Here is a 22,968-nt window from a genome sequence, read left to right on the forward strand (position 1 = left end):
ATTACTATATGCCTTATAGCTTAAAGTTTGTGAAATGGACGTTTTTTACTTTGTGACTCAAGTTATTTATTTATCTTTATAAAAAGGATTTTCTTTGTAAATTCATTGTGTGCTTATAAATGATTTACGTATTGATTGTTTTCTGTTGTTTCTTTTATTGACTGTTAAAATATCAAATAATCAACGAATGAATTAAAGTTAGTCTTTTTATTTGTAGATTAACCACTTTTGAAACAAAGTAGCTCAATTAATCAATAACGAATGAGACGTTTTATTTCCATTTCTCTGACAGCGGTGCTCCTCCACCGCTGGTATCATAGCAACAAGTTTCAACAAACGGGAAGAGAAAATGGCGACGGAGAAAGAACGAGACGCTGCAGAATATCTGAAAAGACACCGAATAATGGAGCTGTTGGAAAACCTGAGCAGTCTGCTCTTCTTCTACAGACCTGGTTAGAGATGATTCCTGTGGTTCACCCAACGACGCCCTCACGCACTGTGTCGTAAGAATAGCTTTGGCGTTCAAACTCTGTTAACACGGCGATCTGAAGGCGGGACCAGTTGTTGCGCAGCTTCTCAGCCACAGATATGTGATGTCTAGTTTACTCTCGAACACATCTCTGTATAATGCACTACAAACGACATCCTCAAAGAACTACAAACTACATCCTTGAAGAGTGAATGACATGTTTTGCTGTGTGTCTCTGAGGTTACGACTTCCACCACCATGTTGGAATCGTCCTCTCCGGGACTTATAGAGAACATTAGATTAGGGTTGCTATACTATTTAAAGCTCTTGATCGTACCCGGTTTCATTCAGTTGTGGATGTTCAGAATTTGGCCTGTAACGTCCTCCAAATCATCCAATAATTTCACTTCAATAGTCATGTTACATTATGTGTTTTGATTGATTCTTTCATTCAGAGAATCCCACGCAGTTTCTTGTTGAGCAGCTGGAGCAGCTAAAGATTTCTCAAGAGAGCGGGGGTCAAGGGCCAAATCTGTTCAACAACTCCAACCTGGACGCAGTCTTAGGGATCCTGGACCCCTCCAATATAAAACACATCACTTTTGCGCAATACAAGCACGGTGAGCACATGATGTGGACACCTTTTATATTTTCTGGCTCGAGGGACTGTCACTGCACACACCATCCATAGAGTTAAAATACATGATTGTTATTCAAAGTGACTACATCATTCTCAGGTCACCAGGGGAAATTATAGACATTTTTTTAGGCATTCAGTTTTCACATATGTATTCAGGTTTTCTTTATCAGAACCTTTCATTCTAAAATAATTATACGTAGTAGGCTTATTATGAATGTACGTAAATGTGTTTTTTCAGCCAAGTGTCACTTCATAATGAACTGATCCTGTTTCTCCACAGCTCTGACCACACTGGGCATAACAGGCTTTGATGAATGTCCTGAAGGTGCTAATGAAGACAGAATATCCTGTGACACCTTTAAAACAGAAGCGTAAGGGCAGCTTCTAAACTATAAACATCATGACAAAATAATACTAACAAACACTTTAAAGTTCACAATCTTATGAAGAGAAGTTTATGTTATTTTGTTTTAACAGGATGCGAGGCCTGCAGAGAAGCTCAGCAACATATAAACAACTGTGAATATCAATGTTTTCGCCCCCACCCAGTTGATATTTATGTATCCAGTGTTATAATCTTGAAGTGCATCTGGATGTGACTGGGAGGAGTGAACTGCGTTTGGTCAAATGAGCCTGTTTTATTATTGAGATGAAACTAGTTATTGTATATACTCTAATAGGTAGTTTCAAAAAATTCAAGTATTGATAGAAATTTGCAGTGATGGTCTTTCTTCTTACAACTGGAGGTTGTGAAGCCAAAGTAATTCCAAATACTCGATTAAAATCCTGACAAAAATATTTTCAAATATCATTTATGATGTTGTTTATAAAAAGTAAAGTTACATACAGTAGTACATCTTTCAATTGCACATTTATTTATTCTAGTAAACTCACACATGAGGACGATTGATAACGAAGATGGTATATTGTGATGCCTGTGATAAGGGGAGTCAAAGAGGGAGGTGCAGACGATTGTGCAGTTCCACAGAAGTAAAACTCAAATGCAGATGTCAGGCACAAACTTGGATACAAAATACAAAATGTCTCACATAAAGAACACTTATTTAGTCTGAGGCCAAGAACGGTCAGAGGCTTGACTTCCATCTGGGGTTTATTTGTGCATATGCATATATCAGTAACTTAAAAAGGAAAAAAAACTTCAGGCAGCATCACAAGAAGGTTCACATGCAACAAACCAAAAGGCAGAGTAAGCTTCGCTCCAGCAGGAGGTAAGGTTTTCAACACCAGCCTTTACGTAAATGTAATTGAGAACACATTTTTCACTGAAGGTCCCACAGAGAGTACTGTTGTGTTAAATGTAATAGTAATAATATTAATAATAATAATTGGACAATTGTTCCTTATTATTCCAGTACACATTAGAAGAATAGCATCAGGCCTTAGTCAAACTAATATGCCCAATCAGATTTAGTTTTCCTGAAAAGACATGACATTGGGTCTGCCAGACATCTACCAACATACATATTAACATGGTGATTGTTCTAATTGTCTTCTTTATGAATTATTTCATAATTATGAGAACATTTTTCCAAAATTAATGTCGAGACTCCATGCAAAGTCCTCCAGTCCACTTTAACTGTGCTAAGCTAATCTCGAGATCTGGTTCCAACAGGATGTCTTCCCATCTTCCCATCTCCTGTTTGTTGCTTTGGTGCTTCCCACTGTCCCTTTTTATAAGTCCTGATAGACGTTTACAGTGATAACTTTAAACCCTTGGCCTTGTGCTAGATCTTTTATGGCACCCCAGTACCTTGCTAGGACTCTCAGTTCCCTTTCTTCAGGCTGATACTTGTTTTCCATAGAGGACAGTGTATAGCTTCAGAAGGTCACTAGTCCTCATCCTTCGTTGCTCACTATTACCATTGCATCATTGTCCTCACGGCTGACTTCTGCCACTAGCCTGGGGCAAGACTTCTCAGTTACAGTCTTACATCACACTCTAGTGGTCACATACGGTAAAAATTACTTTACCATTTCATGATGGAGGGATTGGTCCGGTCCAACAGGAGCAGGCGCAGCATACTGGACTGTGGTGGAAGTGCACAAGGCAGAAAGCATCTGTTCAACAGAACTCAAATCTGACAATCCAAACATTAAATTAGTTAAATAACTCTAGGGAAATCAAAACTATCCAACACCATGGAAGCAAGCTACAGTAAGAAAACCCAAAGAAGAAGAAGAAGATATATCTTTTTGTAACATTTGAAATGTGTACAGACAAAAGCAAAGACAATCAATCACTCAAAAAAATTACCAGTACATAAAAGCTGTGTGTATATATATATATATATATATAGCTATATACAATGTGACCCTCATCTGATATACAATAATGACTGAGTTACAGATATGAAGGACTGCTATGTGGAAAATAAGACGGAACTTATACATATATAAGAAAATAGTTAGATAAATAGATAGATATATTCATAAATAAATATAATGAACCCATAACCCCTTATTATAGTTGTCCGTATAAACTTAAAGACCGTGTATAGCAACTTCAATTCATTCACTAAAAGAATAAATATGGAGGATGGTTTTAAGAATCATCAATCACTTTGTGAATGGAGAAACATTTCTAAACACCAAGTCACGTCACAACAGAGTTAGTTTTTCTACATCAGATCAAATGTTATATTATCTATAGAGAGAGAATCTGGAAAAGATGCGCTTTGTTTTTGTCTTATGGACGAAGAGGAAGAAGAAGAGGAAGGTCGCTCCTCTCTTTTTCTCAACCCTTCTGACTCACATGTTCCTTTCGCAGCGTTGCTGTGTTGAACGCGCCCCCGCGAAGGGCGTGGCCAAGGAAGTGACATGCCCGCCTCCTCTTACAGGACTTCTTCTCCTCTCTCCGCTTTCATATAGGTTAAATTAGTTGGTCTCTGTTCATACCGAGAAGTTTGGTCCTCACGTACCCGGTCAGTGTCCTGCGGAGTTCGGCATGGGCACCGTCCACGCCCGGGTAAGACACCGTGCAGCCGGCTGTGACTTTGACCTCTGGGTGTTGTGTTGTGCGGTGACTGAACAGACAGAGAGGCCACAGTGTGCGTCCAGCTCTGCGGAACTGAATGGTTCCCTGCTCGTGGTTCCCTGCTCATGCTTCCCTGCTCATGGTTCCCTGCTCATGCTTCCCAGCTCATGGTTCCCTTCATAATGTTCCCGGCTCATGGTTCCCTTCATAATGTTCCCTGCTCAATTTCCCATGCTCATGGTTCCCTGCTCATGGTTCCCTTCATAATGTTCCCTGCTCATGGTTCCCTGCGCATGGTTTACTTCACACTGAAACCGAAATACTTTGTGGGAACTACACTCATCGTTAACATACATGTGAGATGCTAGAGCTGCCTCCATTCACTGCAGTGCTGCTGGGAAGGGTAGTCTGGGATGAGCCCCAAAGCTGTTCTATAGAAATGATACAAATACTTATTGTACAGGGTCTAAAAACAGATTGATTTTTCATATCATTGTATCGATCCATTGAATGGGGAATTTGTGTTGCAGCTGTTCAAGGCTAGGGTAATTCTAACTGGTTTGATATGTCCATGTAGGTTTATCTGCGTCAATGCAATTATTCATAAGTGGATTTTAGTTGAATAGCATGTACATTAACTAAGGTGTCTAACACACATGTAGTGGTGTAAAAAGGGCAATGTCTCCACCTGGATCATATTGCAGTTGAAGTATGAAGCAGCAGTAAGCAGAAAGAAAGTATTAGCAATGTTGACGTCTTCTACAGAGCTAGGTAAAGGTAATCCAGGTTAAAAAAAATATACCTACAATATAGAGCTGAAGATATCAGTGGACTTATCAGTTGCCATCTTGGACATTACTATATGTCTATACTAAATATTATTTTTATATTTTTTTATATTATTATATTTTCTGTAAATTGTATCCCCTTGCAGTATGATGTTTTGTAGAGCTGAAACAAATTGATTGACCGAAATTAGAACATGTCAGAAAAACGTGATGGAATATTTTCCCTGTTAATTGCTTTTGTATAGACCAAAAGATTAATCGATTTGATTTAATGCATTTGTGTTGCAGAGCTTGGACCCTCTGCCCATGAAAGGGCCAGAGTTTGGGGTTCAGGCAGACGACATCGAGGCTGCAGATATTGAACAGGAGCCCAAACAAGAGGTTCTTGAAAACAAGGATGTAAGATTTGTTTTGTACAACAGTAGTTACACAACTCCCTCACTAGGACTTTGATTTGGAGGTTTATGGTGACCCTATTAATGTTCATCCCTCTTGTTTTTCAGGTTGTGGTTCAACAAGTGCACATAGATGGACTCGGAAGAACCAAGGAGGACCTGTTGACTTATGAGATCGCAGAAGTTTTCAGGGCAAAAAACTTGATTGATGTAGGTGCACATGTAGATGGTAGTTAAAAAAAAAAAAATTGTTTGTTTGTGCTTGTGAATAGCAGATAATGGAATAAACAAATTGTTCACTTTGTTGTCCAGGTGATGCGAAGATCTCATGAAGCCCGACAGAAGCTTCTGCGTCTTGGTATCTTCAGAAAAGTCGAAGTGGTTATAGACACATCACGAGGTACTGTCAGTCATAGCACAGTCTTATGGTTATACATAGGTACTTTCCAAATAAATGTATGAGTTGTAATCATTAATCTCCTGTGTTGGACAATCATAATTAAATGTTACATTCATCGACACATGAGATTTCTGTCTCATTGTTATAAACCAACCCTGAATTAGATTTTTTATTGTCTCTACCTTCTCTTGCCTTTAGGTGAGGACGCTCTTCCGAATGGCCTTGATGTGACCTTCGAGGTCACTGAGCTGAGACGAATGACAGGCAGCTACAACACTATGGTCGGAAACAATGAAGGAAGCATGGTGAGTGCTCCGATGCATTGTGTCAGCATCTACTTTACGAGAGGCCACACAGTTCTGGATCCAATCATGGTGTCCCGTTGGCCTTTTTAAAGGTCAGTTTTAAGGTTTTTCTTTTACCTTGACACAAATCTCACCCATTGTAATTACAGGTGCTGGGCCTGAAGTTACCTAATGTATTTGGCCGTGCAGAGAAACTGACCTTCCAGTTCTCCTATGGCACCAAAGAGACATCCTACGGCCTGTCCTTGTTCAAACCTCAACCAGGACACTTTGAACGCAAGTAAGATATGAACAGCACAAGAAACATAATGGTTAGATTATTGTATAGGTGTAACATGAACGCCTGTCTACAATATCGTTGGGAAGGGTTATTCCTTTGCTGAGGCTGAGGCTGCTGCTGCTTTAGCTCTAGATGAGGGTCCTTCAGTTTGGAGTGTAACTGATAAGTTAATGCAGTAACTATAAATGGATTTGGTTTATAATGAAAAAGGAATCCTTGTATGATATTGAACTTCCTTTTCATTGTTCATTTTCAGTATCTCAATCAACATGTACAAAGTAACTGGTCAGTTTCCATGGAGTTCACTGAGGGAGACGGATCGAGGCGTCTCTGCAGAAATCAGCGTAAATGCTTGTTTATATGTGTTTTTTTTTTTTTTTCACATAAAAAATGTGTTTATTATTAAAGCTCATTGACTAATGAACGTGTTACCACAGTTCCCCGTGTGGAAGACCAGCCAGACACTAAAGTGGGAGGGAGTTTGGAGAGAGCTGGGCTGTCTGGCTCGCACTGCCTCGTTTGCTATTCGGGAGGAGAGTGGCCATTCCCTGAAATCCTCACTCTCGGTATTTCTCCTATTTCATGTTGAATTATTTTTTAAATGTTGGATTTAAAATGTTGATGGAGTTTCATGTGGTTACATACAAAACCTGTTACTCAGCAGAGCTTTGAATCTGTTTTTTGCGACAATTTACAGTTATATTTTGTGGGGTGGATTTGACTTATGTTTAATATTGTCCTTTGGCAATATTTCTCATTTTGTTTCAGCATTCTATGGTCATTGACAGCAGAAATTCCTCCATCCTTCCCAGGAAAGGTGGCCTGTTGAAGATCCATCAGGTTTGTTTTTCACCACAAAGTCAGAGATTTCTATGTGACATACGAAAACAATATTATGTTAATGTTGTGGTTGTGTAGGAACTCGCTGGTTTCACTGGGGGAGATGCTAGTTTCCTGAAGGAGGACTTTGAGATCCAGCTCAACAAAACACTATTCTGGGACTCGGTGAGATTCAGCATTTTTTACCTGTGGCCATTAAGCAAATTATCTAATTTTGAGTACAAATTAGAAGTTATCCACATTTTACATAGTTTGTGACTTATGATTAATAGCTACATAAAAAATGTAAGTTCTATGCCCACTCTTTTCTGAAACATTAAATAAACATCTAGTGTAGTTCTTTAGCCAGGCAACATTTATTATGTCTAAATAAACAACAATTTGATGAACTCAGCTTAACTAGACACTTTGACTTTCTCCTCCAGGTCCTCTCTGCCTCCTTGTGGGGCGGTCTGCTCCTACCCATTGGTGAGAGGCCAACAAGCATCGCCGACAGGTACACAAATACAGTGCAGCCGCCTTCTGCCATTATCAGCTAGAGCAGGGTTTTTAAAGTGTTAAACTGTGGCCTTCTCCTCAGATCAAATTGAAACAATGTGAGTACAATTTTAAAGCTTCTATTTGTCCTCATTTTCAGCAAATTGGCATCCAGTTATGATATCATCAAAAAGAAAGTTCCTCTGAAACTGCTTTTAGACATGCACTCAACTCTCCTGAAATTATCTGGAGGTGCTGTGTGTGAGGATGCAAATGTCCTAATCAGTTTCTCCGGACAGTCCTCCTGCCTTCCCTCTAGAATTGAGGACATTTCTAACACACAACAGATGCCAAACTGAAAGAAACAAAAATAATACAAATCTCTCACTTAGAAGACGCTGAAGAAGTTGACAACATGGAGAGACAAAGAGATTCGAGAGCTTTTAGTGATAAGAACTGACCCCGGTGTCGATGTGCTGTTAACAAAAACATGTGATATTTGTGGCTTTATGTCATGCGTCCTGAAGGCTTTACCCAGATGCTTACCCTCACCTGAACATGTCAGAGATTTTCCCATTGTTGTGAATGCGTCTGAACTCGACAACCTCCTGCTGTGTTCTTTATATGGGAAAAACTCAGGTCCGGAGCAATTTGTCTGGGCATTTTCTGGATGCATGTCTGAGAACAGATTGAGTATAAAAAAATATGTGTATTGTGGTTTGTTCAGATTTGACCAATGAGTCACAGGAACAGTACAGAACAGGAACTCTTCTGCAAAGTGGAGCAATCTCATTCTGTAGATACTATAATTGTCTCAATGAGCGACTGCTGGTGAAGCTGCAGACTGTCTTGGTATCGGTCTGGCAAACTACAATTACTAACTTCCTGTTGTTTCCAGATTACCAGCATGCATCTGATCCTTTCACTTTACACCTATTGTAGCCTGATGTGTCTTCCTCCATTGCCCATTTCTAACTCTCCTGTAACCCCCTCCAGGGGAAGCAGCCTCATAGTAAGATATTTTTGTATTTACATAAACCTTATATCTGTATAATGTATGTGTATCTTTTCTCATCCTTCTAGGTTCTATCTTGGTGGCCCCACCAGTATCAGGGGGTTCAGTATGTACAGCATGGGCCCACAGAGCGAAGGTGAGATACAGGCTTGGCCGAGTTGCTTGGTAACAAGACTAAAGTGTGATGGTTAATTTAAAGCTTGTGTGCTGGTATTACTGGGATGGCAGGTGACTACCTGGGAGGAGAGGGCTACTGGGCTGGAGGTCTCCACCTCTACACCCCTCTACCCTTTAGACCGGGCCGGGGCGGCTTTGGTGACCTCTTCAGAACACACTTCTTCCTCAATGCCGGAAACCTTTGTAATCTCAACTATGGTGAGAATTTAAAGCAGAATGAGCATCAATGTAATGATGGTTAAAACATCATGTTTTATGGAACAGATCTTGACATTAATGTGTGGATATTATCAGAAAGGATTGTGACAATTTGCATGTTTTTCTTGTTAAAGTTTGGAATTTGGACTTTGTTTGGCCTCAGTTATATGTTTGTTTTTACGCAGGTGAGGGGCCATATGCACATTTGAAGAAACTGGCTGAATGCCTCCGTTGGTCATACGGAGTGGGCCTTGTGCTGCGTTTGGGGAACATTGCCAGGCTGGAGCTGAATTACTGCATTCCCATGGGAGTCCAGAGTGGAGACAGGTAGGGTTGGTTAGGTTAGCTGTGGTGATTTAAATTTCTCCTATTAAATTCAAGGCACGGCAGGTATAGCTGAAGCCCAATAGCTCCCTTACAAACCCTCATTGAACTAGAACGGCAGTCAGAGAACACCCAGCACTCCCCTTATGAAACCAACTTTAAATTCACTAGATCCAGAGTTTTTTTTATTCGGATCTGCTGCACCGAAATTAAACACTTTCATAAATATCAGTCCCCTTTAACATGCCTGATTTTTTTGTCATCATTATCTAGGAATTATTCTCTGACAAATCAAGGAAAATCATGCAATGTTAAAGCAAATCTTGGATCTGGATCTTCACCAATTAATTTATTCTTCCTCGTTTCATCGTTAACCTTCCACAAAATTGGTTGTGTTGTTTTTGCATAATCCTGCAAACAAACAAATACTAGGGGGTAATAATGAATTTTCCTCTTTGAGAGCAACAACATATTCTGGCTGACACTGTATGCAATGGTGGTCTCTTCATTTCATTCAGTTGAACTGAAACCACTGTTTACATTTTAAATCTACTCAAGGGTTTATCAAGACAAAAAACAATCGTGAAGCATATCTTTTAAATCACACAAAAGCCTTTTTCTGTGCAATCATGTCGATGTATGAAAACTTCCCACACACATTATAAGAGCATTCCTTAACTGTTCATGCATCCTTGACATGCACTCAAGACTTTGAGATTTTTTGTTTTGCTTGAGACTGATCTCCTACTTTTTTCTCTCTTTGCAGGATATGTGATGGAGTCCAGTTTGGAGCAGGCATCCGATTCCTGTGAAACCACATCTGTTGTATCTGGAGCTACTAACGCTAGAACATTTTTTGGAAGGAAAAATTGCTTGTACAGAACTGTTGTTGCAACTCATTTGCTCAGTAAAATAGTTTGCACTGACTGTCCTAATTGATGCAACTTTTTTTAACACGATACTCCTAGTCTGATTTTCCTGCGCCACATTGCTGGGTTGAACTTACTATATGTCAAGTAAATTTCAAAACTGCCTCCATTGTGTCTATGCCACAGAACGGACAAATGGTTATCAATAATGGTGATACACTCTTAAAGGGATAGTTCACTGAAAAATTAAAATTCACTCGTTATCCACTCACCACTATGCTGACAGAGAAGTGTTTGAGTCCAAAAAACACTTTTGAAGTCTCAGGGGTAAAAACAGTAAAAAATTATAAATACAAAATTATAAAGAAAGTGAAGAAAAAAAAAGGTCACCCGGTCCACCTCAACATTTGATGGGTTCCTTCATGACCCGTACCACATGTTTTTACCAAGTTGGAAATCCAATCAGTCGTTTGATTGATCTTGCTTATAAACAAAAAAGAGACCCACAGGGGGGAAAACAAAACCTTCTTGGTGGAGGTAGTGCACAAATATGAGCAGAGAGTTCTTTTCAAGCTAGTTCACTATATAAACATATATATGTATTTATATATAGTATTTGTTTCTTATCTACCATTTGTTTATACTTATACTTGAATAAACACACCACAGCAAATTCCTTGTATGTGTAATCCCGATGTGTCTGGTTTTGAAAAGAAGATAGTGGGTTCTTTATCATTTTATTCTACAATCTTTACACAAAAAAAGACAGGGAGCCAGAAAATAAAACTGAGGTCGCACTTATGAAGATAAAAAAAAGTTCCCTTGAAATGAGACCAATAAATAAACTTGTGTTTACTTCATAGACTAAAGGTTTACATGTGCTTTGAGGACACTGAGTGGAGTTACTGCGCATCACTACTGCGCAGACTAGTGTCACGTGTGCAGAGTTGCTGACGGGGTTCGCTTAACGCGCGCATGCGCCGCTCCTTTGTTCCGTAGCATATTAGCTGGAGAGCATTGTCAGTGAAGCGACGGAGGAAGGAGTCCATTCACAATCTTCTACCGATCTCACAGCCCGTCCCCTCTCCGGAGAACACATTGCCTCGGGAAAACGCCGTCGGGTGTGTAACAGTCGCCTGGAAGCGGAGAGAAAGTGACCCGCGGTCTCCTTGGCGGTCTTATCTGTGAGAGGCAGCCACACGGACGCACGCTGATGGCGGTCACCATCGAGGATCTCTACCGTAGCTACGGGGTCCTGGCAGACGCTAAGGACAACCTCAGTCAGGTAAATAGACGCGTAAATGTTCCCGTTCGTGCTGTGGTTTGAACCCAGCCGAGGGGGAGCGGTGCTGCCTTGCTTCTCTCATGGCTCTGCTATCTTCGTTGAATTACATAAGACTGTTGTGTGCGTGCTAAGCTAAACGTAGCTAACGTAGTGACCGGGCAAACGTTAACAGCTTCGCCATGGCGACCCCAGAGGCTGGGGCAGCTCAGCCGACCCCCGGTTCTCTTTATTTGACTCAACATGACGGTTTCCTGCAGATCGGTCGGGATCATTTCACTGTTTTTGTTTGTTCGTTTTATACTTTTGTACATTTACAGGGAATCCACTATGGGTTTTTTTTTGCCCCATCTTTCTTGATCACACAATGAATGAACGGTTTGCTGCGTAGGCTGCTCTGATGAATGATTCAGTATTTTTGTTTGCTTCAGATTATTTGAGAATCATGTATAGAGGAGAAAGTTTGTTAAATTAAGGTGTGCGAAGGAATTGGCCACTCTTATATTAAGTCTCCTCCGTTAGTCTCAATTTAGTTTCCTGTATATCTATGTATACATATTTAAATGTATCTTTTTTTGGGGGATGTTTGTAGCTTTTTTTTTATTGAAATATTTGTATCTTACTACTGACGGCACCAGGCAAAGCCAAGATAACTTATTATTTCATAGCATTGATAACTTGTTTATTTCGGCATATGACAATAAATCGTTTGAAATAGTATCTATTTTCAAACTTTACTAAAAAGTGTGGCAGCACGTTCCCAAACCTGTATTTTTTTTTGATGGGATTTCTAGGCAATCAGGTTACATGAGGTTTATGAGATATCCTGTTATAAACAATAGACATGTTTGTAGTATTCTGCATCTCAGTGTGGTTTCTATGATGTTGTAACATCATTCTTCTCATGTTATGAGATGTTTAATAGGAATGGTCAAAATCAATTAAGCAAAACATTGGGATTACTATGTTGTATGTGTAGTGTTGAAAAAAAAAAACTGGTTAAAATGCAACATTGGTGTCTAATCTCTGTTTAATCGGGGCTGTATTGACCATTCAAATCCCCAAGTTTCCACAGAGTGCAGCAACACAATGATCTTTAGAGCACAGTAACCTTTAGTTGAACCTCGTAATATAACATGGTATGAAACCTGGACTGAAATTATAATTATTGCTAAATAACTTGCACATGTTAATGAGTGTTCTCTTTTTTTCTTTTTCTTTTGCAGCACAAAGATGCTTACCAAGTTATCGTGGATGGTGTAAAGGGCGGCCCCAAGGAGAAACGCCTGGCAGCTCAGTTTATTCCCAAGTTCTTCAGCAGCTTTCCGGAACTCGCTGATGCAGCCATAAATGCTCAGCTTGATCTTTGTGAGGATGAAGATGTCTCGGTTAGTATTAAAGGATACAGATGTGGTCGGGGACATAATATACCTCGGTGTAGGATGCAGAGACTGTCTTGTCGCTCAAAGTCTCTTGAGATAAAGCTTCATGTTGTATATGCTCCTAAGTTGATTTGGGGTTTCCTCTTTTGGCTTGATAAATTTGCAGTGATATTCTATTATAACATCCATCCATCTGTTCAGATTCGACGACAGGCCATCAAGGAGCTCCCACGGTTTGCAACTGGCGAGAACATCCTCAGAGTTGCAGATATTCTCACCCAGCTCCTTCAGACAGGTAATGATCGCTCAGGATCCACTCTTTGGGACTGGGACCAATGATTCATTTCATTAATGATTAATCTGATTATTATTTTCAAAGTAAATTAGTCAATTCTTTCCCCCAAGTGTATATCAAATAAACTGTTCAGTCTTCATAGTTTCCTGGATACTCACATTAGCTTGTCAATCTGAACAGTGTCTTTGCCTGTTGGTTTTGGTGTGATTCTGTGCTATTTGAATGAATCTGTAATAATATCATTGGCTTGGATCTCGCAAAAAACTGATTTACAACGTTAAGAATGGATTCATTTAGATTCTTGTAGATTGACTTGTATAAGCTAAACATCAATGTTGCGTAAATTACTTCTCACAATTTCTCATGGGAACTTTCTTTTTCACAAATGAGCATCACTGTTTCCTTAAATATAAAATTGTGTTTGTGCAACCTACGCTGTTCAGATGATTTTCTCTACATCACATCTTCTAGCCAGAGAGATCTCTTCAGCAAACACAAACATTGCTCAGATCAATCAGTCTAGCTCGTAGATGTGGACTTCATGTTACAGCACTTTTTAAGTTTGAATCTTGTTTAACAACTTAAATTCTCCAACTTAAACATTTTATGTATCATGATGTCTAAAGGTGCAAATGTGAAGCTCAATCTTAAAATGTTATGAACTGATATTGGATCATTCTCATAGGATACACTTCAGTCTTTTTGTCGACTGCTGACCATTCTATAATTCTTGTGATTTTTAGATGACACAGCCGAATTCAACCAAGTGAATGTAGCACTTGTTTCTATCTTCAAGGTAGATGCTAAGGGTAAGTCTTGCTCCCTCCCTTTTTTTGATCTGAATAATGCTCATGTACGTTTATAACTTATTCAACCAAGTTCAGAGCTGTGGTTAAAAAAGGTCTTTCTTATGCCTCTCACCGGGCTACTTATTCTACCGTGAGATCCTGTTGTACTTGTTGAGAAGACATGTATTTAAACAGTATCATTTTGTTAGGGGCTGTCTTTTGCCACATATATTTAACAATATATGTGGGGCATCTTTAGTATAGATTTATTAACTGCCATTCAGCACTTATACCTGTGTGAATTGCCTTGTGAACCAACTCCATCATTATTCTTCCATCACAGCCAGTAGATCTGAAGAAGTTTGAATAATCTCTCATCAGTGTATAATCATTCTTTTGATCCTGTCTACTCCTGTGTTTTGCTGTCCAGGTACACTCGGAGGCCTCTTTTCACAGATCCTTCAGGGAGAGGACATAGTGCGGGAAAGGGCAATCAAGTTTCTGGCAGCCAAACTGAAGACCCTGACAGAGGAAGTCATGACAAAGGAGGTGGAGGATTACGTCTTTGCAGAAACAAAGAAGGTTGGTAATTAGTCCAAAAGTTATTTGTGATCTTTATTGTGTCAATCTGAGTGTAGTTCAGGTCATTATTATCCAACTACATCACACCGTATGATGGACTGGAGTCAGGATGTGTTGAGACTGACTCTGGTCAAAGAGTGTTTTGGCTGACTTTTTTCTCTTTCGAAAATGTGTATTGTTTTTTTTTAATGTGAAATTGTGCTGTGAATTTGTGGGCACATAAGTCTAAGAGATCAATCTATCATCAGTCATGAGTTAAGTTATTGTTTTAAAAGAGCCTTACCTTGATCTTTCCTCCTTATGCCCTCTGTCATCTAAGCAATGTACATTGTTATAATATAGTAAACATACACCACACTGCGCTGTGTCTTTCCATTCGGTTAACTGGCCTGTATTCATTTGTAAGAAAAATAATCTTACCTGTTGGCCTGACTTGAACTCTGCTGCCTTATCTCTTGCCCTGTGAAAATGTGATGAAAGTGATGCAGCATCTGATGGATGTTTGTCCCTTCTTCTCTGTCTGCTCAGGTGTTGGAGGATGTGACAGGAGAGGAGTTTGTGCTGTTGATGCGTGTGGTGTCCGGCCTTCGGGTGCTGCAGACGGTGCACGGCAGGCAGCAGCTGGTGGAGTTGGTGGTAGAGCAGGCTTTCCTCGAGCAGGCTCTCAACCCGACCGACCCTGATACTGTTGACCGCCTGCTGCAGTGCACACGCCAGGCCCTGCCCCTGTTCTCCGTGAGTAGAAACCATACACCACAAACAAGTTCACATGTGAAACAATGTCTTCACTTATAAAAGATGTTGTGCCTACCTTTTAGCAGAGGCACATTTAGATTCTATACCTGTTTGGAAATGGGAGTAACAAATATTCTCAGTGAATATAATTTAGCATCAGTTAGTAATGTAACCGTTTTATAAAGAATGTTCAAGGGACTTGCAAACTACTGCTGATTGTCTATAGAAACAAGGGTTGAAAACTCAAAACTGTGTCTGACAGAATTATACCTAGCTTTACTTACAAATCAGCAAATTCCCCTGTAGTACACCATATATGCAGACACATTATACTTCAAACTTCACTGAATCATTGTAGTATGAATCAATCCAAGTTTTCTCTTTTCTTGTAGAAAAATGTCCACTCCACACGTTTTGTAACCTACTTCTGTGAACACGTGCTGCCCAACCTCAGCTCCCTGACGAGTCCTGTGGCTGAGCTGGACATTCAGTTGGAGGTGAGCTCTTCCTTCTAACCTTCGAATGTTTTTTACAAGATGTCCCCTGGAATGACACTTTTTGCTCCTACTGGCTTATTCCATCAGATTGCTCCAGTGTATTTTGGACTATATTTGCATATTTCGTGTTGTGGGATAGTCAAGCAGATTGTATTTATATAGCCGAATATCTCAATCACAAATTTACCCAAAGGAGATTAACATTGCATTTGCACTTCTGGTAGGTAGCCTGTGTTCATCCCTACTGCCCGCCATTGCAAATCAGAACTTTCTTGTGTGAGCAGGACATAATAACTACAGCCATACTTTCCATATATGTTCTGTTTATACACCATTTGCCAAGGCGTTCTCCTCTTGGTTAAATTCCTGCAAACCCAAACTGTCGTCCCACTTCTTGGTAATTCTATCCCCCCTAAATAATGGCCCAGAACAAGAACTAAGAGTGCAAAGAGTAATCAGTGTTGCTTTTTACAACCAGTGTGGCCATTAGACAAACCAGTTACATGGCATGTAATTGTTAAGTCTGGGACCGCACTATTTCTGATTGGGCTGACAAATATGTCGACTGGTGTGAGTTCGAGACTCCTAATGTCTGACATTTGTTGAGTGGTTGTAGTCGTAGTAAACAATGTCAGGTTGGCAGCCACCTGTCAGAGGTGTCCGCCAACTGCATGTTGTTAATGGGTCATTAGTCTGCACCACGCAACCTCTTTTCTCATTAGCAATGCATATTACTGTTTGTGTGTGTGTGTAGGTACTGAAGCTGCTCGCTGAGATGAGTCCGTTTTGCGGAGACATGGAAAAGCTGGAGGCCAACCTCAACATGCTGTTTACCAAGCTGCTGGTGAGAACAGACTGTCCTGTTGCAGGGAAAATGCATATAAGCTGTATCCCCCAGATTCTGAGATTAAAGTTTTCTTTGAATTTTTCAATATCAGTCTTGTTCAACTCAGATTTGGGAGAAATTATTAAATCTATTGCTTTATCCGCAAAAATAAAAAACGGGTTTGTTATCAACAAGAGGCCCTTTAGTTAAAAGCTTCCAGTTGTGTTTTTTTAAGTATTCTCTGCTCTTGTAGGAGTTCATGCCTATGCCACCCGAAGAAGTGGAGAATGGAGACAACGCGACGAGCGAAGAACCCAAACTGCAGTTCAGCTATGTTGAGTGCCTCCTCTTTGGCTTCCACCAGCTTGGCAAGAAGCTGCCAGACTTCCTCCTCGACAAAGTTGATGCGGAGCGTCTCAAAGACTTCAAGATCAGGTGAAGAAGTGACACACAATCATATCCTACATTACAAAAAACTAAATAATGGGCTCATACATTAGTTAAACGTTCAAGTGTAACACGCTCATTGGTTGACTCACTGGATCTAAAAGTAACTACTTTTTCTTTAAGTTGACTGTCCTTTTGTATTTCCACAGATTACAGTACTTTGCCAGAGGCCTGCAGGTTTACATCAGACAGTTACGAGTCGCACTGCAGGGCAAGACAGGAGATGCTCTAAAGACAGACGAGGTATTAACAACTGCACGCTTAATATTTGATAGGTCTGCTTATGAGAAAACTGTAAAATATCTAAAAATCTGACTTATCTTTTGTGTGTTATCAGAACAAAATCAAAGTGGTGGCCCTGAAGATCACAAACAACATCAATATCCTCATCAAGGTACAGTGTTGGTCATACACACAAATGTTTTTTGTGTTTGATTTCTTGTTTATAAAAGGAGAAGGGTGCACCATGCTGGGTATAAATAGTTTTTTTTACAACCACACCCACCTTATCCTTTTGTTTTTCTCCCATAAACATCCGCCCCCTACCTTTAGCCCATATCATGACAGACCAAGCAAAGTGATTAATATAAAAACACAAAATAACAGATTAAAAAACAATGGAAACATTGACCACCAATACAACCTCCCTGTTTCTCAACCATATGTCCTGATACCAAATAATCCCTCTTCAAGAAAGTAAGAAAGGAAGTGGATGAAATCACATTGAAAGGAAACAGAGATACTGGACTCACACAGATTCACTGCGTTAAGGCCGGCGCATGCTTCTGCGTTTTCACGGGCCCGCAAGAGCACTTCCGGGCCCCTTACGTGCTTATGTATCTCTTCTTACGTGCGTTGCCCAATTTTTCTAACTATACGGCAAAGCTCCGTGAGCCTTACGCAGCCCGCAAGGGATGTGATTGGGCTGCTAACTACATCCTTTCCGGAGTCGCATTTCCGTTTTCATGCCACATAATACAACGGAAGATTTAGAAGAACGAATATTGACCAAATAGAAGAGCGATTGGCAGAAGAGATCCGAAAGTATGATCACTTGAATAACCCGTCACTGACTGGCGGATTTGTCCGCCAGGAAAAGGCAACGAGGAGCCGCAGTGGCTATGTAAATAAACAATCGACGAAGAAGAAAGAAGGCGTCTCTAAGGTCGTCTTCGACAAAAAACATTACTCCGCCTAGTGTTCTGGCGGGGAATTGCTTTGTAAGAGGCGCACCGCTTGGGGAAGCAGGAGTGACAAAGAGTCCTGCGACACAGCTGCGTGAAAAGCCGCCGACGCAGTTGCAGAAGCATGCGCCGGCCCTTAGTGCTTGGCGGTGGCCGTGCTCGGGCATGGTGCTGGTGCAACCGTTACTATGACCACACTCCCGATTTCATGATTGAGACACAACATAGCCGTTTTTTTTCACCAGCTGCCTCTGCGTCCTCTTTTGCATTTATTTTCTTCTGGCATACACAGCATGAGCAACGCAACAGAACAATGAATCAACTCATCTTATTCAAATTGAACCAGTAGTGTTATGGTTGAAGCCCCCAATGCATACATGTGAATCCTGTGCCAATCTCACATTTATTATAAAGCACTACTTTTCTAATCGGTGATGCCATTGTGGTGCCTCTAGCCCCTTCATCTGAAAAGGTGTTTCTTATAGATTTACTTCATTTATGTTTTATAGAGAAACATTTAAAGTGCAGTCCAGTGAACCAAGTTACGACCAACAGTGGTCTGAGGGTGTCACCTCAAACTGACAATTGTATTTGTCACAAAATAAGTATTTATTGTATGGACTGTAACATTAGACTACAAAGCTCCCATTCTTCTGATCTTTGTGTTCAAGTGTCGGACTTTCTTTGAACTTGATTGTATTTGCAGGATCTGTTCCACAACCCTCCATCGTACAAGAGCACAATCACTCTATCCTGGAAACCTGTCCAGAAGGCGGAGGCAGTAGCGTAAGTCTGATCCCACTTCTACGATTTTGCTGTCAGAGGCCATTCATGCAGCTGAGTCTCTCTGTTGCCCCAATAGATCCTCACTGACTGTTTTTTTTCTTTTTTTAGACCGAAGCGTCCGTCAGCTGAGGAGATGGGGTCTGGAGGCAGTGAAAAAAAACAGATCTCACCTCTGCCCCGGAGGGATGCTCGGCAAATCTACAATCCCCCCAGCGGCAAGTACAGCGCCTCCATTGGCAATTTTAGCAATGGTGAGAATAACTTGACACTATATGCAAACATTTTTGTGCTGTTAATATTCATCTATAATTTGGCTAAAACGTTTCACCTCACACCCGAAAGTTTTCCTCAGATCTGTTGAAATGTACTCCTGAAAAAGTTTCTGTCCCTCTGCAGTTTTATTAGTGGAGAATGGAAGCTGTTATCAGCTTGGATACTGTGTCAAACTCACAACCTCACTTGGCATGCAGATTTGGTCATATGAGAAACATATTCACTGTGATTTTGACTGGTGATTTCTCCTTTTTAATATAGGTCCCATGGAAATGGTTCTTAAATAATTTTGAATCTCATAAAAAGATCCATATTTAACCCAGGAGTATGTTATCCTCAATAAGAACATAACATTATGAGTGATTATAATACTTGAGGTTGAATTGGAAAAAGTTGGTTCATAATGTCATCAGTCTTGGCTGAGAAAGATACTTACTTATAAGTCAGGTTCATGGCAGAGCATCATACCTGACTCAGAGTGATTGCTTGACACAAAGCTCTTGTATATACTTTTTTGTTCAGAGGTGAAACACTGTGCCATCTTCCACTCTTTCATTAAAACCATTTAAAATGTTGAAGCTGGAGAATTCTTCTAATAGTTTTTTTGTTGTTGACTGTAGAGCGTGGCGGCTTCAGGGGTGGACGAGGACGAGGCTTCGGAACCAGAGGCAACAGGAGCCGTGGCCGAACTTACTGAGATGCACTCACAAAATTCACATTGCTCATTGAACTGCATCACATCAGGATCTTTTCCGCATCAAGATGGACTATGTGTCACCTAATCATCTGTTTTTTAACTGGTCTCCGAGTCGGTCACCTTCAAACTTGCATATACAAATAACGTTCCACAGTGGGGGATAGTTTCCAATTTTCAGAACATATAACGGGGTCAGACTTTTCTACCTGTCATTTCAACATTTGTTTCCTGTAATCCTCTTTACCCAGGCATTAGTTAAAATAAACTACATGGTATTTTTCCTTCATTTTTTTAAGACGTGTGTTTTGTGGAACAAAAGACAGACATGTTGTAACTGATAAGTATTTTTGTCAGATTATTGTAGGAAAACACGAAATCCTCTTGTTTTGCGAATGCATTTCTTTCTTCCCTTTTTATTTAATCTTGTTTTTCTTTTTATTATTAGAGAATAAGTTGAATTGGCTTATGTTACTTTGTATGAATCAATGATCTTGTCTCATTGGATTTTTATCATAAACTTGTATGGAATGAAGAGCTTTGTCCTTGTTTTATGTTGAAGTTTTCAGTCACTTAGGTGCAAACCTCCATCAAACCTTTCCCCCTTGTCTCATTATCAATTTGATAGCTCGTAACCTTATATTTATAATACAATATATAGTTGACTGATTCAGTTACAACACAGTTTAAAAGCTAACATGTCATCCCTCCTAAAATTGAGATGCCGACTTGCTTATATCACGCGTTTAACCCTAGAACACTAACGTTGGGTGTTCCTTACCAGAGCGAGGGTGGTCATGGGATTCTCATTGTCTTGCTGCTTTCTGAGTGGCGGGTGTCTTTGGGTAGCTTCCGTCTGCTCACTGACGTTATATAAGCTAGGCTTGTTTCCCTGCTCCCATCTCTAGTTTTTTCAATAGGCACGTGTTCGGGTAATTTTCACCCGATGTTAGTGTTAGAGGGTTAAATATTTTTTGAATGATGTAAGTTGTAAATGATGCAGGGGGACTTTGCCTTCACCGGACATGTCCCGGGAATGGCTGGACTGAGGAACAACTTTCCAGCTCTATTATTTTTTGGGGGGGAATTTTCTTTAAGGCCCCCCTAAATTTTCACTAATTTTAGAGCCTTTTTATAGGGAAACCCCAGGATACCTTTTTTTTTTTTTGTTTTATGAGATGTTGTATCAGGGGAAATAAAAGGAGAGTACTTCAAATTGCCATGTATTGTACATTAATATATTTTGATGAAGTATTTTTTATCGGGTATATTATATCGGGCAAAATTTTCCTTACTTTAGTGATGCTGTATCTAATTTTTACATTAGGGTTCTTGGGTTAAATAGATCCTGTCTAAACCTATGGCCTAAACATAATGATGGGCTTTTGTTCAGGTTGTAGTGATAAATATACACCAAACTTATTTTAGTGTCGACTGTAGCAGCGTTTTTTCAAAAAAATGTCTCTAATTATAATGGGGACATAATTTTGAACCTGTTGAGCGCCACAGCACCATCCATAGTTTTAACTGTATTGGCAGAGTTTCCCCTCTGGGGGGCAATCCAGACCGGGGTTTCTCCCTGGTGAAGCAACCGGGTCTATTTTTAGCCACAACGAGTCACTTAAAGCTTTCATGATATCTTTTTGTCTCTCTTTGTGTTTGTGCTCGGGTTGAGGCGCATGCAGAAACACAGCGATTACGAGCAATGCCAGAGAAAACAAGTCCAAATCTGACCCTCTAGAATAATTTCTCATTGAAAGCCTTGTTGTATTTGTCAATGACTTGATTAACTGGGCTCCTATATTTAATCAGTGCTGGAATTTACTAACAGCTTGGAAAGCCATCACACGGCCCCATTTAGCCTGATGCTACCCCATGCAATATGGTGTGTGGGGCTTTTGTGTATGCATTTGATTGTGATTCGTCAGTGTATTATGTGTTAGAGTCGCTTGTAATGGCCCAATTTCCTCTTGATTTCAAAAAATCTAAATAATAGTTTGAGCTTTCATCCACAGGTACAGGCTAAACGTTTTTTGCAGAGATACTGTACATCTTTTGGCACCAGCATCGTGGTGCGTTACAGGTCTGAGGGTTCCAATGCTCGTTTCAAGACACAAGGGGGCGGTGTTCAACCGAAATTAACTCGACTCAGTGTTCGTGACCAGGTATTTCCCTAATCAGCCAGTCAGTCAACCAGTCAGTCAGTCAGTCAGCTAGCCAAAGCCACACACACACACACACTCGGCTGAACTGAAAATAATCAAATAGTGGAGGAGGAGTGGGCGTCAGCGGAAACGAAGGCGACCCTCAGAGATTAAGATTGAGAGAAAGAGAGAAGGAGAAGGAAGGAGCATCTGTACGAGTCCATGTCAGAGTAGAAGTGAATGTAAATCAATAGTCCTGAAGCACTTGGTGGAACTCGATTGGTTTCTCACTTCATTTCCAACCTGATGTTGATCTTGATGTTGCATGAGGTCAGGCCACTCTTCACTTGTTAACCTCCTGTAGATGATGTGCTAGGCTGCGTCTATTTCACATCCTTACTCGACCTCTTGGTGTTTCCATCCAGGTCGAGGAAAGGTTGTTTAGAGAGTGTAAGGATGAAAATGGGGTTTGAACTGCATAAATACAGATATAGGCAATAGGTTTGGAACTATCCATGGTGCTGAACCTCTATGTTGTTGGGGATAAGGTTCAGTGGAAACTGTCCATGGTGCTGAATACGCACAAGATTTTGGCAGTGAGTTCAACTAGAGCTTTACTTACTTTAATTTCTGACATCAGGATCTTATTAATGCACAGACTTGCTCTAAAACACGAGAGACGTTTTTCCTTTGCCAAACTCAGGTATCAATGGTGTGATATTTATAAGCATGTGCAGACTCAGACATCTTGAAAATATTTAAATAGAGCTTGATTATAAGGAAAGGCTGGGTTTCTGATTGCCTGTTTGCACCAGTGTAAGGTCAGAGGTCAAAGTCAGCTCTACAAAAAATCTTGCTCAAGGACACTTCAAAGGGGGCTT

General features: G+C 40.3%; 3 protein-coding genes across 4 annotated transcripts; all 3 read left to right on the forward strand.

Annotated features, from left to right (window-relative positions):
- The first annotated feature begins 305 nt into the window (after nt 1-305).
- si:dkey-42p14.3 (EF-hand calcium-binding domain-containing protein 10) lies at nt 306-1,920 on the forward strand. The gene is made up of 4 exons (XM_062389927.1): nt 306-452; nt 925-1,089; nt 1,390-1,480; nt 1,587-1,920. The coding sequence occupies exons 1-4, from the start codon at nt 350-352 to the stop codon at nt 1,630-1,632; spliced, it is 405 nt and encodes a 134-aa protein (XP_062245911.1). The 5' UTR covers nt 306-349; the 3' UTR covers nt 1,633-1,920.
- Nucleotides 1,921-2,319: 399 nt separating this feature from the next.
- samm50 (SAMM50 sorting and assembly machinery component) lies at nt 2,320-10,230 on the forward strand. 2 transcript variants are annotated; one of them, XM_062389925.1, is made up of 16 exons: nt 2,320-2,338; nt 3,999-4,095; nt 5,181-5,291; nt 5,396-5,497; nt 5,600-5,687; nt 5,886-5,992; nt 6,142-6,272; nt 6,529-6,616; nt 6,710-6,838; nt 7,041-7,112; nt 7,191-7,277; nt 7,538-7,608; nt 8,673-8,739; nt 8,823-8,979; nt 9,165-9,306; nt 10,070-10,230. In XM_062389925.1, the coding sequence occupies exons 2-16, from the start codon at nt 4,075-4,077 to the stop codon at nt 10,113-10,115; spliced, it is 1,419 nt and encodes a 472-aa protein (XP_062245909.1). In that variant the 5' UTR covers nt 2,320-2,338; nt 3,999-4,074; the 3' UTR covers nt 10,116-10,230. The 2 variants fall into 2 exon arrangements, with proteins under 2 accessions (XP_062245909.1, XP_062245910.1); XM_062389926.1 differs by lacking the exon at nt 2,320-2,338 and having other exon boundaries at nt 3,931-4,095; nt 8,673-8,740; nt 8,833-8,979.
- Nucleotides 10,231-11,156: 926 nt separating this feature from the next.
- On the forward strand, nt 11,157-20,478 carry api5 (apoptosis inhibitor 5). Its single transcript, XM_062390326.1, has 14 exons — nt 11,157-11,457; nt 12,681-12,842; nt 13,038-13,131; nt 13,875-13,940; nt 14,350-14,501; nt 15,030-15,236; nt 15,629-15,733; nt 16,488-16,577; nt 16,813-16,994; nt 17,156-17,249; nt 17,344-17,400; nt 18,897-18,976; nt 19,085-19,227; nt 19,870-20,478. Exons 1-14 carry the CDS (start codon nt 11,386-11,388, stop codon nt 19,944-19,946), a joined length of 1,581 nt encoding a protein of 526 aa, XP_062246310.1. The 5' UTR covers nt 11,157-11,385; the 3' UTR covers nt 19,947-20,478.
- Nucleotides 20,479-22,968: the final 2,490 nt, after the last annotated feature.

The sequence above is a fragment of the Platichthys flesus genome, chromosome 6 (genome assembly GCF_949316205.1).
Source record: "Platichthys flesus chromosome 6, fPlaFle2.1, whole genome shotgun sequence".
Classification (NCBI taxonomy): domain Eukaryota; kingdom Metazoa; phylum Chordata; class Actinopteri; order Pleuronectiformes; family Pleuronectidae; genus Platichthys; species Platichthys flesus.